The sequence below is a fragment of the Macrosteles quadrilineatus genome, unplaced genomic scaffold (genome assembly GCF_028750875.1).
Source record: "Macrosteles quadrilineatus isolate MER2022 unplaced genomic scaffold, UCM_ALF_1.0 Scaffold_1__1_contigs__length_201487025, whole genome shotgun sequence".
NCBI classification, from domain to species: Eukaryota; Metazoa; Arthropoda; class Insecta; order Hemiptera; family Cicadellidae; genus Macrosteles; species Macrosteles quadrilineatus.
The window spans coordinates 160735531-160755817 of NW_026542594.1; the positions used below are offsets into that span (position 1 = coordinate 160735531).

A 20287-nucleotide genomic window follows, 5' to 3' on the forward strand; every position below is an offset into this window, starting at 1 on the left:
GTGTGTTTTGTCTATTGTAAATGGCACAAAGGTGTGCAACAGGTATCTTGTTAGTCTTAGAAATACGGATTAAGACGGTGGACAGTATAAATTTAGGAACAAAAAATTGCTGACTTTGACTCATTTGCATCTTATGCAATGTTTTATAGTCGTTCGACATTCATGAGTTTCATTGGTTATGCTTTTTCTTGTTTTGCGTTAGCATTACGAATTTGTCAAGCTTAAAACCAATACGGTGCTGTTCTGCAATTGCAGAGAAAAATTATCACTAATAAATAACCAAATTTTCACATTATTAAACCCCTTCTTAACCTGCATCTTTTTCTAGTACCGTATTCTTTATTTCAAAACAATATTTTTTTAGTGCATTCAAAATAGCGCTTTTGCAGAAATCACTGTTATTATTGTTTTAAGTTTCACTTGAATAAATCATCAACTGATAATCCGGTCCCAAAACCTATCCATCTTATTCACAACAAGGGTCTATTTAATGCTTTGAGGATCTTTAAAAAACTGATTGCAGCATTTATAAGGGTGATAATTTTTATTGCTTCTTTAGTGTAAACTCTGGGTTTGGTTGACTTCTGAAATGTATCACAGAATTCAGTTATAGCCTAGTGTTAATCAAAGCTAATTTAACTGTTTACAATAAATTGCAAATTGAACTGCTAATATTCAATCTTCACTGTTGGTACAAACAACTAAAAAACATTTTTTCTTCCATTAACTGATGGGTGTTTCTGAACCCACAGTCCAGAAACTCTTTGGAGAAACTACTTTTTAGTTACCTGTAGTCTCTTTGCCAATAGCTGGGCTCCCCCCTGCAAACCGTACTTGGCCTCATACGGGTAGCTCCAGTCTCTGACTAGAAACATCAGTTTTTGAAACGGTTTGTTTCCAGAGTCCTCCAGAGCGAGTTTACCATACTCCGTGAACAACTAAAACATAATTGATAAGAAAGAATTGAAATCACCCTTACTTTGTCTTCCCTCATGTAGTAGAAGTAAAAATATTAATACTACAAGCAATTACCCGAAACACGCTAAACTCTATCCCTTAAAATGATAATCAAATTGCCAATACTATGACTGTTTATGATAATAATGTATTTTATAGGTTTTAAAAATATTTACTAGTACATCAATAGACGTCCAATGTTGACTAAAAGTTTTTTTGGTACTTTCCTGTTAAAGGGAACATTCATTATTATCGATGATTTTTTTCTCGATATATCAATATTTTTGTTTTCCTACGATACATTACAAATTGACAGCTGATCTTAATGCTAAAATATAGTCTATTATATGGATTAAGAAATTAAATTCTTCTAAGCTAACCTAACATAACCAACCAAACTTGCTGTACCATTTAAAAATTCCGTTTGATAGCAGAAAAGGCAAATGGAAAATATTAAACAGAGTTTTTAAATGTTACAGCAAGTTTGGTTAGTTTTGTTAGGTTAGTTTAGAACAGTTTCATTTCAATATTTTTTTAAAATTATTGTTTGTTGATTCTGTTTAATATTTATATAGGCTATCGTAGTTGTCAGCTGATATGTTTCAATTTGTTAATATCGATATATTGAGAAAAAAATCATCGACGATAATGAATGTTCCCTTTAACAGGAAAGTACCGTTTTTTTACAGCCATATACATATCGACCAACATCTTTGTAAATAAATGTTTGTTTACAAAACTTAACAAGGATTTGGACTGATACATATGGGCTGAATGTAAAACAATTCAATTACTTTTTTGCATGTGTCTACGCCAGTGGCATAAATAAAATAATGATGTCAATTTAAAAGGTTTAAAGGAAAAATTATATTACAGGAATTGAACCCGTTTCACCCGCACCAAAGTCCAAGACGCTAACCACTAAGCAACACACAAATCATTGAATAACTTCTATTACTTTAACTCGTTGAAACAGCATAAGGATTTACTTTTGATCTACTTGCAACACTCTTGGACAATACCTGAAGGTTCATTAGGTCATCTTCCTGTATGTTCTGTGATAGATTATATATCTGCAGAGAGCTGACCATAGTGCTTAGAGCAAACACAGTGGCACAGTCCTTGACAGTGCTCTCCTGATCAAACGCTCCTTGGGTATCCATCAGCAGAACTGCCACCTGCACAGGTTACAAATCCATCACTATTCCATCTCATTATCAGATTTGAATATAGTATATTCGAAAGAGAAACTTTCCGCATCATAAATAATTAACAATATAAAGAGGTTTAGATACCTCACGTCATCAATCTTAATGTAGTCTTGGGCGACTAGTTTCGAAACAGCAGTTTCATTGTCAAGCCTCTTGTTTCATAACATCATTGGAACATCTTGTCGTCATACATACACAAAAATACATCATTTAAATGATATCTGTGTTTGTGTATGTAAATGTTGTACTTTTTTGTATTGATGACGACAAGATATTCCAATGATGTTATGAAACAAGGGGCTTGACAATGAAACTGTTGTTTTGAAACTAGTCGCCTAAATTAGGATTGATGACGTATGTAAGCCAATTTATATTATCAAAAATCAATCCTGGAGGCAATGAATGAATAAATCAATATTTATGTTAGTAATTCAGTTAAATGTTCAATAGTTGTAGAATTGCCATCAATCAGTTATTATAAGATTACAGATTATATAGATAGGCTAAAACAACTAACCTTTTCACCGGAGGGTAGAGGAGCGACAAAAGCTTCGGACCACACCAGAATGCCAGTAGTTTCCCGGTCAGAACCACCCCTCCAAGAGAAGCCTTCCAGTGGAGCATCATCTGGTCCCAGCCAGTCTACCCCTTTGCTGCCAAGACTGATCGAGGAATACTAAAAGTGGGGCCATCAAATATTATTTTCACTATCAATCATAAAATGCACACATTCTGGGAAGAAGAGAAATAGATCAAATGAGTTTAATTCTTTAGAAATCAGGTAGAAGTAAAAAAGAAATGATGAAACTGGCTTTAAATAGAACAAATTTATAGGCTACCACTATTTCAACAAATGTTTTTATGAACTTAAGTTTAACCCTTCGAGGTTGAATTTTTTTCCCTATTTTTCGCCGAGTATAGTTTGCTATTAGAGCAGTTGGGAAATGGCACTCGGTGACCTATACTCGACATTCAACATCAAAAATATACTTTTTTGATTTTTTTTGTCTTAGTATAGGTTCTCATTTTAGAGCAGTCGGGAACATGGTGGGCGGCGACCTATACTCACCATTCGACCGCAAAGGGTTAAACAGGTTCATATTAAATTTAAATGTAAGCTTTAATAGTTTAAAAGGGTTGGTACTAGATTTGGAAAATAAAATTCCCTGATTTTCCAGACTGATATTATACTTTTTCTAGGAATACCGTAAGTCAAGATTGACTTATCAAAATCAATATAATATTAGAACAAATGTAAATATATAACTTATTTTTAATCACTCCCAAACAAAACTTGTTTCAAACTACCGGTATATACATATCGATTCTCCTTCTGTACCGATAACTATCTATATAAAAATGTGCATCAGTGCTTATGTCCTTCTTTTTGCTATTAGTCATCGCCCTGACAAAAAAATGTAGAGCAAAATGTAGCATATTTGTAAAAAGGTAGTCTTTTAGGAGAAATTCCAGAATTGTTTCATAATTCCCTGAGTTTTTCAGACCAACAAAATTCCCTGACTTTTCCAGGTTTTCCAGATTATCCCTGACCGTACCAACCCTATTTAATCTAAATATTTAGATTAAAATATAAATAACAGACAGTTAGGTTGGCATCTTATAAGAAGATACAGAAGTGATTGGAAACAACAGCTAGTACTTAAAACTGAATCTCTCATTGCTTATAGCTTACTTAGTTGCTGTAGAATATCAAAATAAAATATAGAACCTAACCTTGGCTAATTGGATGGGAAATAATCAATTCCCTTCGATCATCTCCAACTATGTATGGCCTGATTGTAAATATTGCAAGTAGATAATGATGTAGAATACGGTGTAGAGTAATGTGCACTATTTTGTTTGTATTTTAAGCCTGAATTAACAATAAGGAAAAAAACCTATTTTAACGATATAAACCCTTCCTTTCTTTAAATTAGGCTTGTTCTAACTTTTAACTTTTATGTTGACTTTTACTTTTCATTAAAACTGGACTAACAGTTTGTTTTATACCTGAGGAGGAATGTAAGAACCAAGAGGACTTTTCTACGATACTAGAGCTTTGATGGGGTAAAACTTCAGTAAATTTGGGAGCTCATAAAAAAAATCTGTTTATGTAGGAGTGTTTTTACAAAATATTTCTTACCACATTAAAACAACTATGAACAACTATTTACTTTTTGGCGTATTATGATGGTACAACTCTGCAATTTAAAACATTTGCAATTTTAAACGTAATGATAAACCTAAAAAAGTAAATTGATCTGTATTAAGAAAAACCAACCTTTGATTTCATATACCGCAGGAAAAAGTCAAGTAGAAATGATTTTCCTTTCCGAAAAGCACCAGCAACAGAGACAACAACCACATGCTTGTCTTTGATATCTTGGTGTAACAGAACCCTGGCCAAGGCTTCCTCATCAAGCTCAAATTGATGTTTTGGCTTGGCAATCACCACCTGTACTGGCTCTGCTATTACATGTTCTTCGGACATTGTTCTTTCAATGTTGTCTGATATTTCTTCTCTACCAGACTCTTTTTCCTCCTCTTTCCTTTTCTCACTCGGTCTTTTTTCAAAATCCTTTTTCCCCAACCGTGCCAGCTCGCCTTCTTTGGGTAACTGATTTTCCTCTCTTACAGTATGGTGGAGTCGAAAGAAACTCCCAACTTCTAAGTTTTTGTCGGGTAGAGTTTTCTGAAGCTCTCCCTCTTTCTCTCGTGGCGCTAGTCGTTGAAATTCTCGAAGTGGAACTTTTTTAATTTCTACGTCTTTCACAAGAACTTGAAATGTAGCCTTGACTGTGTCTCCTTCACTTTCGTTTGAATCTTCAGTAGTGTTTGGTGTCTGTTTAGGTACAGTCTTAACTTCGGTAATTTCAGCAGCTCGTTTGTTTACCGTCCTTCTTCTGACTGGTCTCTCTAGAACTTTATCAATCTGGCTGTCAATCAATCTTGGTGGTACTTCTTCTGAATCTACATCTACACTGTACCCCTCTGATAATAAACCAACAGCAGGGGATTTATCGCGAGGTTTTCTTCGTGGTCTCTCTAAAACAAACAAAAAATAAATTGAAAGGCTTTGCGTTCATATTAATCAGACCTGATGTTAATATACAAACAATGTAACAATATTAGTCGTGCAGGTGCTCTAAATGTTTTTGGTTATTATGATTGACCATCTTGTTCTTATATGTCAAATTTTTATTTAACCTCTGACACAATGCAAATGAAGGCATTTCCTGTTAAGTGTAAGAACAAGATTTTATGTTAGTGTACTACTACACACCCAACAAAAAGCTATCTACAATGTGCACATAGTGCAATATCACCTCTAATTGTGAAGACAGTAAGAATTAAATATATTTTTATTTAATTTTTATATTGATAAATAATATGTCCTATAGTATTAATACGTTTACAAAGTCATTGGGTTTTTAGAAACTAGCAAGGAGCTGAAATGATTCCAAATAAAAAAATATCAATAGCCTATTTGTTTTGTTGATTGGAATATTTTTTATTCTTTATATTATATTTTTTATTAATGCATGAACAACATAATTGGCTGGAGTACTACTGAGGTGATAAACACAGATTATAGTTTTCAGGTATACAATTTGGTGAGCATTTTTTTGTACAAAACCGTGTACTATCGGTTCAATATCGAAATACTAATTATCGATATTATTTAGGACCAAATGGATTTGATTCAATCGATTGATGGTTGAATGAATGTTATAATGTAGGCATAATGAACACCACACCATTACCACAACAATACGTGGTGCTGCCATCGGTGCTCGTGATGTAGTGGTTAGAGTATTGGTCTGATAACCAAGAGGTACCTGGTTCGAATCATACCAGTGGCACTAACTTTTTGTCAAAGATTTTGCTTAGAATGCGATTACTGTAGATATTGTTGGAATTTGACGCCTTTATAATTTTATTTTATGAACAGACCTATATTTTAGATTAGTAAACCTTCATTTGATTTTTATCTTATGTATTTTTTATATTATCAGCAAGTTCTGTTAGTTAGGTTACGTTATGACAGTTTAATTTTATAATAGAATGCTCTCATTTCGTCCACAGTAAACCTCAATTTGATTTTTTAATTCTTTTTAAACACAAGTTCAATAATGGGTCATAATAATTAATTTTAGGAATAACAGTTTAAAGACTTTCTATAGACTCGTATATCAATTTAAAAATTGTTATTTGGTGTTATATAAATCAAGGAGAAAAGAAGGACAACAAAAACATATTACCACATTAAGTCAAAACCACCAATTTACAATGTTTTCACAAAATAACGATGATTGTTATTTGGTTAGAAATAAAAATAAACTTATTACTACTGGATGAGTGGATAGAACGTAAATTTTGGAGTGTAATAAATTAATTCACATTAAATGTTAAATGATGGGTGGTGAACGTACAGTTCCATAAATAACTAATTCTATATAAAAGATTGAACTGCAGAATTTTAAGATAATGATTAATTTAAAAGGCGAGTTAAATAAGTCTGTACCTATACACAAGTTTTACACAAATTTGTAAGTTACCTGGGGGGCGCCGCCGGGAGTCCATGTTATAAAGTTAGACTAGACACAAGACAGTCGGGACTACACGGACGCAAACATCTCAGCGAGGCACTACAGTTTGAGCTACATTGGTTCCTCAGTGCTTGCGATATTTCTAGCATCAACTCTTTGCCAAAAACTATACTTGTCCAATTCAATGCACTTATTGTTTTTCTTTATTTTTGAAAGTAATATTATTCATAAAAAGTTGTTCATAGCTATTAGGCCATAATTATTAAATACTCTAGCAAAATATTTGCCCTTTATTCTTAATAGAGAAAAAATCATAGTAGACCTATTATGTATTTGATTCACAAATGTTGTTTATAAAATAAAATTATTACTATTTTAAAATACCCCCGCCGTAGAAAGCCTGCAGACTAAGCACATTTGACTGATTTTATTTTCACTAAAATATCTTTATGATTAACAGATGAATGTTCTCTATTTAAAAATAACATTAATTGTAACAACTAGTACTTAAGTTTGCTGATATAGGGAATGTATGTTCATTTTTTATTGAAATGTCAATTGCTTGGTATGAAATAAATAAATTGGCCAAAATTTATCAAAATATATCCAAGAACACTACGACAGTTTATTTTTTATCCATAAGAACAACATAAGAAATTTGAAATTTACAGTTTTTTTAATTTCTCCCCCGTAACTACAGGCTCACAAAAACATTTCAACATTCTAACTTATTTGTTTTTTAATCTCTACAAAATATTTTGAAAGATTTTGATTTTAGAAACTAACTTGCTCACTGTATAAATTGATTGTTTTATCTTATGTTTAAATGGTAGATGGTTGTATTAGGTTTCAATTAGGTATCTATTATACATATTTTCTTTCTTTATTTAAAAGTTTTGGGAGTCAAATAGTACCTCATAAAAAGTGTTCCTATTGTCTGATAATGCTGGTGTGCGAACTTGTTTAAATGAATGTAGGTAGTTTTACAGGTGTTTGTAATGTATTTTTATCAAAAGTTGAGGATTTTCACTCGAGTTATCGTGCCAACAGACACACACACACACACACACACACACACACACATATATATATATATATATATAGGGTGTCTCACGAGAGGTGTCTCAAATTGATTACGGAAAAACGGCTTAACGTACAAGGATGAAATAAAATTATTTCCCGCTAAATCGACCCCAAGGAATAACGTAAAAATATTTTTAACTTTTTCCCAATGCAGGGTGTGCCAAAAACTGAGGGTCACTAGTTCGAATCTCGGAATTTCCAAATGTAAAAATATGTCATGTTATACATCATTTTAAAGGTATTTGATAGGCAAACATTTTGGCGAAAACAGAAATAACACTAAAGGCCCAATTTGATAAAGTGTTAAACCACGTCAAACCCAAATTACATGCATTTGATATAGGAAAATTAGGTTTTTTGTTATTTACGCAAAAACTAAAAGAGATACGAAGTAAGTGTAAATTACAAAGTTGTTAGGAATTAAAAAACCTATAAAATGATGTGCCACTTGACATATGTTGCTATTTGAAATTTTTGAAAAATGAGCATTTGCAAATTTTCAAAAATAAATTTTTTTGGAATTTTTATAATTTCAAAAAACCGTTACTTGTAGCATATCAAAGTAAAGCTAATTTCATAACGAGTAAGAAAATTCAACCGGAGAAGGGATAAATGCATTGGTATAGGAAACACAGAGTATTAACAAAATATAGATTTTTTCCAAAAAAAAACTGCCGCCATTTTGAAACGGGAAAAGATAACTTATTTCTGTTTTCGCCAAAATGTTTGTCAATCAAATACCTTTAAAATGATGTATAACATGACATATGTTTACATTTGGAAATTCCGAGATTCGAACTAGTGACCCTCAGTTTTTGGCACACCCTGTATTGGGAAAAAGTTAAAAATATTTTTAGGTTATTCCTTGGGGTCGATTTAGCGGGAAATAATTTTATTTCATCCTTGTACGTTAAGCCGTTTTCCCGTAATCAATTTGAGACACCTCTCGTGAGACACCCTGTATATATGAATTTGAACAGATGGTGATTTGTCCTCAGAAAATCAGTCCCGAGTCTAGGTCTTACCATGAGACCTCTGACGGTGATAGCTTATAAGCTATCACCATTTTCCAATTTTTTCCAATTTTCCATTCGCAAAAAAATTTGCTAAAATAAACTGCTCCTTAAGGAAGTAGATATAAATGAAGTCATTGTGGTAAGATCTTGGTTGAAGTAATAATACTTTTCCCATTTAGTCCCTCAAAAGCCAAAAAAACCATGTTAATTTAGCACATACTACTGTAATTGGTTGTAGTATTGATGTTGGTACTCTACACCAAAATATAAAAATAGCATTTACTGTAGGGCATTGATTATCCAAAGCCCAGTAATTCCTTTGGTTACCAAAAGGTCGATTACCAGACATCCCGCAATCGCGAAACTCTCAGCAGTGACGCCGAGTTCAAAAGATATGTTTACGGGTGTTGCCGGAATCATAGGAGACAATCAAAACCAATGAAAAATAAATGTAAAAAATGTTCCTTGACATTTCACAACAACCTGATTTATAAATCAAAGTGTGACAACCAAGTCAAAATAGCTATTTCAACTCAGCATATGTAATTGTATGTTTTGTGGGTGTGTACTGTACACTTTTAACAATTAATTGTCAGATCTTAACTATATTTGGACAGTGTTCTTAAAGACCAAGGATGTGTACAACATAGTTTTGTTAATCTCTTGTTACAACCATCCACTTTACTAGAAGGTAAATTGAGCAAGCTTAAATCATGAAACTAACTTTTCTTTTGCCTCAAATCAAGGCCCCACTAGAAAAAACAGGCCATGCTGCAGGATCCATGACGTCACACTAGTGGATAGATTTCATTGATAAATTCATTGCCATCACCATTCCCATATGTTTTAGGTAAATAAACAAGCTGGCTGTTTGTAAGATTTTAATGGTAAGAGTTTAGTACAACTATCCACCACTGTGACGTAGCGTTGTGCTACTCGCGCTGCAGCATGGCCTGTTTTTTCTAGTGGGGCCTTGCTCAAATGCAATGAATCAATTAAATTTTTTTGATAGATCCCAAGTTGTATAGTGTTGAAAAAACACAGGTTTTACTTAAAGGTTTAATGTCAAAAATCTTTTATAGGCCTAGGTCCTTTTAATGTTTGTTTTGTACAGGAAATAACAGTAGTAATTATTAATAACTCTGATTACTTAACAACAGATTACTCTCAGTTTTACTACAGCCTAATTGTTTCATATAAAATGCCAAATACCCATCTCAAATAGTAATATTAATAATAATAAACTTTTTAATTCAGGATAAGAAAAAGGTAGGTACCTGTGACCAAAACATCGGCGGATGGTTAGTTCAAGTTTAAATAACATGGTAATTATTAATGTAACCATGGTTTAGTAACAAACGGGCCCAATTCATTTCCTGTATTCAGCTTGCAACATAAACCGGCAAGAGAAAGTAGATCAATGGTCTGTCGAATCCTCTGAATATTATTACAACTGTTGTTTTGTTGTTGTTTGCATAAGGTTACATGGAATAACCTTGACTACGAAATAATGTTTCAAGCTGACTTTATTTTCGAGGATTTAAGTTAGGGGATTAATAGAGAAGATTAAGGTTGTTTAAATGGTTTTAAGCGAGTTTTGTTTTAACAAACCATGATTCTACAAAATGCGGTTGCCAGAATAATTTAATTAATTGTACCCCCGGCCATGCATCAGGTTCAGGGGAGGGGGGATTTCTGCCCGTAAATAAACCTAGGCCTAATTTATTTAATGCAGATGTAGACCAAATAACAGTGAACTGGACAGATAATACAGGATTGGGCAAAAGTATGGACACCGCCTATTAACCTTTTAATGGGTAAAACCGGCAGCAACATGGACAAAGTCATCTTGTTCCATGATTGCTGCAAAATCATGAATATCTTCTTCGGTCTTGAAGACATCAGCATAGTCAGCCCTCGCCTATGATGACGTCATGCTTGAGGAGCATTACGACCTGTTTATTTAGTGTAGCCTCTTGGTTAAACATGTTGTTTGTCATTGTTTTATATTATTGAGAGTTGTGGGTTTTCAACCACCACAAGACTGATGTACAGAGGTAGGCCTACCTTAGAATGGTAACTTATCTCAAAAAATTTGTTCCCAATGCGGCTTTGATTGCTCAACCATAAGAGTTACTTGGAAAGAGACGTCGACTTCACTTGGTCACCTGCTCAGAAGCAAGTGTTGCAGAAGACTAGGCCTAAGCCAGCTCTCCGGTTTTAAAACCATTCAATGTCAATGCTTCAACTAGAGTTACTGCTGATGATAGCTCATTTGCCCTGGGTGGTTTACTTGAGCAGGAACATGATGGAAAGTTCTTTCCTGTAATGTATGTTTCAAGAGCGATGACAGAAACAGAGAAAAGGTATGCTCAAATTGAACGAGAATTTTTAGCCTGTACGTGGGTGTGTGAAAGACTGAAAATATATTTGGTTGGGAAATGTTTTCTTCTTCAGACACACCACAAACCTTTGACAACATTACTGGGGAATAAACCTATTCAAGAGCTTTCCACTAGACTTTTACGTTTATGTCTTCGGTTGCAGATGTTTGATTATGAGATTAATTACGTAGGCTACCAGGCAAACTGTTGACTGTTCTAGATACATTGTCCCGACAAACGAATCTTAATATTCGAGAAATCAACGAGTTTACTTCTCACGAACTTCAAGAATATGTCACAGAACAATTGGTAAATCTTCCTGTGCGAGATACATTATATGAGCTCAAAAGAACTTATTAGACAATTAAGATTAAACATTCCAACTCTTAAGGAAATACATACATTCCGGTTGGGACCAGGTTGCTTATGCGCAATACAAAGATAGCCTGGCTGATCATGAGGGATTGATATTGCTCGGGGGCAGTCGGATTGTTATTCCTCACAGCCTGCGAGAATTGGTTTTAGACAAACTCCACAATAAACACATGGGTATTTCAAAATGCCGTGGCTTAGCAAAGGAAACAGTTTGGTGGCCAGGAATCAATAAAAAAAAATAAAAAAATTGAGAGGGAATTGATTGAAAAAGTTTATTGCTTCATTCAGTAAAATAGGAGGATTCCAACAATGCAACTCATCCCCACAGGCTTCCCAAAGTTACCATGGTCGGTCGTTGGTGCAGTTTATCCTTGGAACACCTGATAAAATTATCATACTATACAGTATATTAAAATGTGACAGGGGTTTTTTCATGATTTTGAATCAACCACTTGATGGATTTTCATGATTTTTGTGTTGAGAAAAAGATAGTTTTGAGAACCAGGGAATGTTGAAGCCATAATTTTAGTTTAGGGTTTCAGTTTTTTTTTTTTTACTAGCCTAAGTAAGTTTTAATTATTTTTTAAAGTCTAGCAGCCGACGCTAACATTCTAGACTAGCTTTTTGTATAATACCATTTGCTTAACATAACAGCTGTAAACATTCACTGTTTGTGACACAAATTCAGCATTTGGATGAAAATGAAATGACATAGCCTACGTAGGGTTGACTTATTTAATACTTGAGGTGGCTGTGGCAATGGCGGCAGGTGAAGACGTTCTCGTTTGCCCCGGTTGTAAAATTGGAGTAAAAGATAGTGATAAAGCTTTGCAGTGTGATGGTTTCTGTGACAAATGGCATCATATTGCCTGTGTTGGAGTAGAAAGCAAAGATTACAAGAAGATAGTTGATCTAAAAGACATTGTGAAGTGGATATGTGTAGCCTGTGCCGGCAAACTACTACTCATGAAGAAACAGGACGTTGAAGTTGAAGCTGTAAAGCATGCTGATCTTCGGAAAATTGTTGAAGACGTAGTAAAAATGGTCAAAGAAGTGAAAAGTTTTAATGTACAAATTAACAATAGACTTACAAATATTGAAAAACATGAGAGGTTATGTCCTAAAACTACAGCTATCGCAAGTCATCCGATAGATTCATCCAGTAGCTCACACCGATCATCCGATAGCTCTGATCGATCTTTTGCGGAATTGAGTGTACAAGAGACCGATGTTAGCCTGCTTTTAACAGCATCAAAAAGTGGAAAGAAGAGTGACAATGAATTTATTCTAAATAAGGAAGACTTCCCCGAATTTCCCAACAAAACCTATGCTACTGAGGGAGAGTGGAGTAAAGTAGAATATAAGAAGAAAAGTGGCAACCAGCGGCAGACAACCAATGAACATCATAATCAACGTGGCCGTGGACCAACATTGAATGGCAAACATGGCGAGAAGGATGCTGTAAATGTTCTCAAAAATAGAAATTCAGATCGAAAATCGGTTCAAGTTGTTATTGGAACTAGTAATGGCACTACAATTTGTGCTAGTGAGAAAAAAGCCTGGTTTTATCTAGGTAGGCTAAGAAGTGACACATCAGCTGAGGCAGTGAAAAAGTTCATATCGGATTCTTTTGCTGGAACTGAAGCATCGGTGGAGAAGCTCGACAGTAAAGGAGAAAATGCTAGTTTCAAAATTGGTGTTGATTTTGACAAGAAAGATGACTTATTCAACTGTTCAGTGTGGCCAAAGAATTCCCTGCTAAAACGTTTTTTATTCAAAAGACCCCGGAACAAACCACCCCAATAACGACAGGTAACTTAAACCTACCTTCTGCTGAGACTAATAGATATTTGGAGGGTAGGCCTAGGCCTAGATTAGGCCTAAGTCAAAGTGAGCTTAGGCTGGCTTGTGTAAATGTGCAGTGCCTTAGGACTAAAATAAATCTGCTATCTTTATTTATAAATGATGTGTCTCCTGATGTTCTATGTCTGAGTGAACATTGGCTAGAAGAGAATGAGGCTGAATTTTATAGTGAGATAAACTCAATGTCACTGGCGAGCGGCCTATATAGAACAAATTGTAAGAATGGTGGTGTAGCAATATATCTCAATAACACCATAAAATACAAGCATATTAATTTAAGTGCATTCTGTTCTGAAACAGACATTGAACTTACAGGAGTGGAACTGGTTGACCTCTCACTCTTAGTAATATCTGTATATAGAGCCCCTAGTGGGAATATTGAAACTTTCTTTTCAAATTTGGACCGATGCTTAATGTGGCTGACTTTGTTCAAAACTCCAATAATACTGGGTGGTGATTTTAATATCTATCTAAATCAAGATGAAATAAGAACGCACAGACTCGATTTTCTGCTAAAAAGTCATGGGCTATTTGTGACGAATCGCTCTCCTACACGTGGCCCTGTATGCTTGGATACTTTTGCAACTTCGCTCGACACCAGAACCTGTATGACTTCTGTCGCTGACTCGATAGTGGCTGATCACTGCCCGGTAATCCTGGATGTTCCCACTCAATGGGTGAGTAACTCTGATTTTTTACCCTGGTTTACTATGTACAGCAAAATTATAAGACCTGTTTGTGAAGATAAGTTTGGTTATCTTAGGCTATCTCTATCAAGTAAAGACTGGAATGCGGAAATTCAGACCGATGACCCACTGACAGCTTTTGACTCCTTTTTTAGTATTTTTATGGACTGTTTTGACCAAGTCTTTCCTCAAAAAATAGTGCCTAGACGTAAGCCTAAGCTTAAGCCTAAACCTTCACCAACTACTAAGAGTAAGCTAATCTGTGGTAAGTCATGGTACACACCTGACCTAGATCAACTGAGGAAACTCGTATTGGCTTTTAACGATAGACATAAGCATGCTGTTGAGGTAATAGATAGAAATAGGTACTTAAGCTTGTACATTAGAAGTAAGAGGTTGTATAGAGTAAAGGTGGACGAGGCAAAGAAACTTGCAAACATGACTGGGATTGAAGCTGCGAAAAATCCGTGCAAGGCGGCATGGAATTTGGTAAATCGTGTTTCTAAGCCAACCCCAACTCTTAAATGCCCCGCAAATCCTGATGAATTCAATGAACATATTCTGGGGGAAATTGACAAAATTGTTGACTCAGTAAACCCTGACAGTGATGTAAATACTGCAACTAAAATACCGGACAAGCCTATTATAAACTCTCTAGATAACTGGGCTTATGTAACGCCTCAAAATGTCATTAAAATAATCAAACAATTCAAGAACACAACTAGTCAGGATATTTATGGCTTAAACATCATTGTACTGAAACATGTTGCGGACATTATTGCTGATCCCCTAGCAAAAGTACTTAATCTTTGTATGTCCCATGGGGTTTTCTCTGATGTCTTAAAAGTTTCTAAAACAGTACCCATTTTTAAAAAGGGCAACCCTGAAGATGTAGGAAGCTATCGACCGATTTCCATAGTGCCCATGTTTGCAAAGATTTATGAGACTATAATGAAAACACAGCTTGTTCAACACTTTGAAACAAATGGTCTGTTTAGTGACTCACAGTATGGTTTTAGGTCTGGTAGAACCACAACTACTGCAGTTCTTAAACTTGTCACTGAGGTAGTCGATGCTTTCGAAGAGGGGAATTCAGTTGCACTCACCCTAGCTGACTTAAGCAAAGCTTTTGATTGCGTCTCCCACATTCAACTGCTAGAAAAGTTACATCTATATGGCGTTGGGGGGCCAGCACTGCTTGCCTTTAAATCCTACCTCCTAAATCGAAAACAGATCATGGCAGTAAAAGGGGCAAATTCACAACCATTGCCGGTTAAACATGGCGTGCCCCAGGGATCTGTGTTGGGCCCTGTGCTATTCTTGGTGATGGTAAACGACCTCGGACAGTTAGGCAACGTCTTGCTTTTTGCGGACGACACGACTATCTTTGCGGATGCAAGCACTCCTGAGGAAGCCAGGGCCAAGGCTGTACAGTCCTTTGAGAAAACCAAGACGTGGTTCAAAGCAAATAAGCTTTGCCTAAATGAAACCAAAACGCAACACATGACCTGCAGTCTAGCTCGGAATCCCATCCCTGATAACCTGCCTGAAGTAAAATTATTAGGCTTCATAATCGACCCCAAACTCACCTGGGAAAAACACACCATGAAAGTGTGCACCAAGCTATCGAGGACATTGCATCTCTTTAGGAAGCTCAAACCTATGCTGACAAAGCAATACCTACTGACTGTCTACTTTGCTTTGTTCCACAGCCATATCAGCTATGGGTTGGAGGTTTGGGGCCATGCAGCTGGATGTAAGGACTTTTGTTACAAAAGAAGGTAGTCAGACCTATTTCGTCCGCTGACTACCACGAACATTGCAGACCTCTTTTTAGTAAACTCAATATCCTTACAGTATACAGCCAGTACATTCTAATCACCCTAAACAACGTAAGGACCAACATCTCTAGTCTTGCATTGAGAGAAGACCAACATGATCACAATACAAGGTCAAAATCCAACCTTGATATCCCTTTCTGCAGACTAAACAAAAAAAAAGGACAGCTTTCCTATGTTGGCAATTAGGATGTACAACCGACTGCCACTGTACTTTAAAAACCTTGAGGCCTCAGTTTTCAAAAACGAACTGAGGGAGTGGCTACTGGCAAGACCCTTGTACTCCCTAGATGAGTTTTATAAAATTTGCGTCTAACCTGCAGCCAAACTTGTAAATATGTATATATATATTATTATTATTTTAATTTGACTCAGTCCATCCAGCAAGAGCTGGTCAACGACGTCGAGGGAGTAAGTAAGTAAGTAAATTTATACTAGGACATGTGTAGGCCTAATGCTATAATCATTGATAGGCTTTACCTTTTACCTTCTGTCGTGAACTTTTACCCAGAGAAAACTGGATTGTTCATGTCAATAAACATAACAATCCTACGTTCTTTTATTCAGTAAGAGGATGACTGACAGGTTATTTAAATAGGCTATATAAAGTAAGATACTGTTAAATTTAGATGTTCTAATATTTTTTTTTGAGCAGCCATTAAAATCAAATCTTGTCAATCTTAAAACTAGGACTAAGTTAATATTGTAGGCCTAGATATTCTTAGACATCTTTGGAAATTTATTACAATAAACTAAGTTAAGTTTAGTTACCATACCTAAACTTCCGTATTTCTGGAGACAACCGGGTAAACTTCATGTGTTAGATAACTTACTACAGATTGTAGAGTTCAGCAATTTTTATGTGCGTCTGACATTACCTTGATGGATAACTTAAAGGCTTTAAGTGAATGTGTTTAAGGGCCGGCGCGCACTATCCCGACCACGACCACACGCCCGACCGGTCGTTGTCGTTTACATACCATGCCACCAGAGCACGACTCGACCAAGGCAACGAATGTTTTACCAACTTCAGTGTCAAGATGGATGTTGAAGAAGTGCATCTGTATCGAAGTACGTTAAGCGGAAGAAGAAACAAGACTGGGTACATCCAATGTTAACTGTCAGGTCTACAAAAGGGCAGCTTGTAACATTTTATGAAGAGCTATGTCAATATGAAGACAGGTTTTTTTAATTACACAAGAATGTCTGTTAAAAAAAGCTTTGATGACTTACCGTACCTACTTAGAAAAGTTGCTGGTGAAATCAGGGGACAAGACACTTCATTGAGACAGTGTATAAGTTAGGAAGTGAAGAAAAACTCCTAGTTACAATAAGGTAATTACATATATAGGTAAGTTTATTATAGAAAAAAACATTAGGAAATTCTAATATGTGAACATATTAGATCCCATAAACAGGGCCTCTCTTTAATAGCTAGGCTATAACAAAACTCTCAGTGTCAAAATCCTGCAACATTTTATAAAAGAAGTCACTTCACAAACTACACAAAAAAAAGTGCTCACCGTTTGATTGATCTAGGAATAATTACTGGGGTTACTGGTCGGGGCAGAGACAAGTCGGGGGTTGTGCACGTGGTCCCATTACATTTTGTGCTATTTTTGGCTGCAACAGCCAGCAAGTCGGGCCCGACCTAACAGCAAGGACTTTGCTAGGGTCTTTCCAGGGTCCAACCAGTCGACCAGTGCGTGCTGTTCCATTTAAGTTACGCCTATTATAAAACTGACCAGTCGGAGTCGTGGTAGTGGTCGGGATAGTGCACGCCAGCCCTAAGTTAGACTATCTGGCTGCACTTTACTTTAGGTCCTACACTCATTCGAACGAAAATATCGATCGATGTATCGATTGTTCGATATATCGTTTGGTTAGTTAGGTAAGGTTAACCTAACCTAACTAACCAAACGATATATTGTTTGTGTAGGACCTAAAGTAAAGTGCAGCCGACTATCTAATTGTGTCAACTTATTGCATTGGGGCTAGGACTGTTTTTATCAAACTTTTAACCTTTAATCAACTTATAATTTTAATAAACTTAATTTTCCAAGATGAAAATTCGCTTTAAGAAGGTCTAAGCTATACTAAGCATATCATGAGGTAGGCCTATTACCCAGCAAGTTACTAAGCCTATAACATGAAATGTTATGACTAGGCCTACACCTAAACTTATGATTGTTTATCAAGATAACCAAAACAACATGCAGTTGCCAAATGGATCTAGATAATGAGAAAATGTTATGAGCAAGTATTATGACGTGTGTTCTTGCAAGTAATACTTAGTTTAAGATGACAGTTTCGAATAGTGCCAGTGTCACACGTTTACAACACAAAATCTTACTCAAGACAAACGTCAACACCACACAAATCTGCCAAGGACGTGGAATAACTATATCAATCAAACGGAATTTTACATACTATAGAATATAATTACAATAAAAGAAAAACTTACAGCAATTATCCAATAAATTAATGTTTACATTAAGCTCAAGGTAATACGTCTCATTATACGGATTTTTCGCACTACACAATATACGAACGAACTTCCAACAGAAAGACAGACGAGGACGAGACAGACTGGATTTCTGGAATCTGGACTGGATTGGATCTGATCTGACTGAGACTGAATGACAAGGAGAAAACATATGTTATTCAAACTCACAACAGTTGAGTGAAACAGAAAAAGTAATAAAGTATAAGTTTCCTCTGATTGATTATACTATAAACTATTGTTTAAAATTTGATGTGAAAAGTAGAAATAGAAAACTCACCCCTACCATAGACTATCCAACACAAGTAGACTTCCCATCCCATTGTAAATTTTTAAGCTCGTTTTTCGTGTCTAGTTCATGTCCGTTGACACTGGTGGCGAGTTTCTACGAGATTTTGTTTCTATTATTATAGAGTTAATTTCACGATTTGTGCTTTACTTTACTAGATGACGAGTTATTGTTAATGATTATATAGTTTTAAGTTACATCTCATCTCTTTTACACATCTCTTTTAAATTTAAGTTTACATCTCAGTAATAACAAGAAACAAATTGTAAGTAAACTAAATCACGATCCTCTAGCGGAACCGGACGGAACCAACAATAAAGTTAGCATCTTACTTACTTACCTACTTGAAATACTTGAGGTCTTAATCTTTGACCGACAATGTCAAGCACGGGTCACACTAGACTGCTCGCCAGCCGCTGGTGATCAGCGGATTGCATCAGCACCACCAAGCAGCGGCTTTTGCACGGGTAACACTAGGCTGCTTGTCAGTAGCTGGTGATCGTGATTTTGACGATGTGTGAGAAGGAACAGCTGTGAGGTTTTGCAACACCTCACTGGCTGCTTATTTGACGTTCACTTATTTAAAGAAACGTCCCACAAGGACGTATAGTTTTGGAACAAATTTAAGAAATCAATAACCCGCTTCCCCGGCCACCTAAAGCACGGGTCACACTAGGCTGCTCGGCAGCCGCTGGTGATCAGCAGCTGGCACCAGCAACACCAAGCAGCGGCTTTTGCACGGGTCATACTAGGTTGCTTGTCAGCCGCTGGTGATCGTGATATTAACGATGTGTGAGAAGGAACAGAACAGCTGTGAGGTTTTGTAACAAATCACTGTAAGCTGCTTATTTGATGTTCTTACTTCTTTAAAGAAACGTCCCACAAGCACGTTTAGTTTTGGAATAAATTTAAGAAATCAATAACCTGCTTCCCTGACCACCTAAGCTCAGTAATCTATATGCTAAAAATACTATTTTAATCGCCTAGTTTTGAAGCTCAGTTCTTGTCGCCATTTCGTCCTTTTTTGGGTCCTCATCCAGCACTACTTACTTAATATTGAGGATGTGTGTGAAAGAGAAATAAATTTATCAAAAGATGCTTAACCGCAAGAAGAGACGTTATTGGATCAGGCCTCGGGTACAAATAATTTATAAATACAAATTCTTTAAAAAAAATACCACGTTTTTAAACGCCCTAAAAAAGAATCAGAAACATACCAAAATTGTCTGGAACGGTAATTTTTTAATTAGAACCATTTAGAAAATCCTCATTTATGTCAATCCCTTATATTTTAACCCCCCCCTCTTCAGGAAACGGGACAATTATTAGCAATAATAATAACGTTTCCTATAAGTGTACTTTTTACTTTTCATGTTTTGAACGCAACACCGTGGTCAGCCCCAATGGGGGGCCATTCTTCATACCGATAGTTTTAACCCCCCTCCCCACCACCTACGAAGGGGTCCGAAGATTATTGAAAATATTTTACCTTTCTCAAACTCCTAACATTATAACTTTATATATATGCTTAT

General features: G+C 35.7%; 1 protein-coding gene across 2 annotated transcripts in view; it reads right to left on the reverse strand.

The window, feature by feature from the left end:
• The window catches only part of LOC128988576 (atlastin), a 29941-nt gene extending 23124 nt beyond the window's left edge, over positions 1-6817 (reverse strand). For both annotated transcript variants that reach the window (XM_054409978.1, XM_054409986.1), the window contains exons 1-5: positions 6728-6817; positions 4450-5213; positions 2686-2844; positions 1980-2135; positions 789-938 (exon numbers count right to left, since the gene is read on the reverse strand). In XM_054409978.1, coding sequence (XP_054265953.1) covers positions 789-938; positions 1980-2135; positions 2686-2844; positions 4450-5213; positions 6728-6752 — 1254 coding nt within the window. In that variant the 5' untranslated portion in view covers positions 6753-6817. The remainder of the gene's footprint in view (positions 1-788; positions 939-1979; positions 2136-2685; positions 2845-4449; positions 5214-6727) is intronic.
• Positions 6818-20287: the final 13470 nt, after the last annotated feature.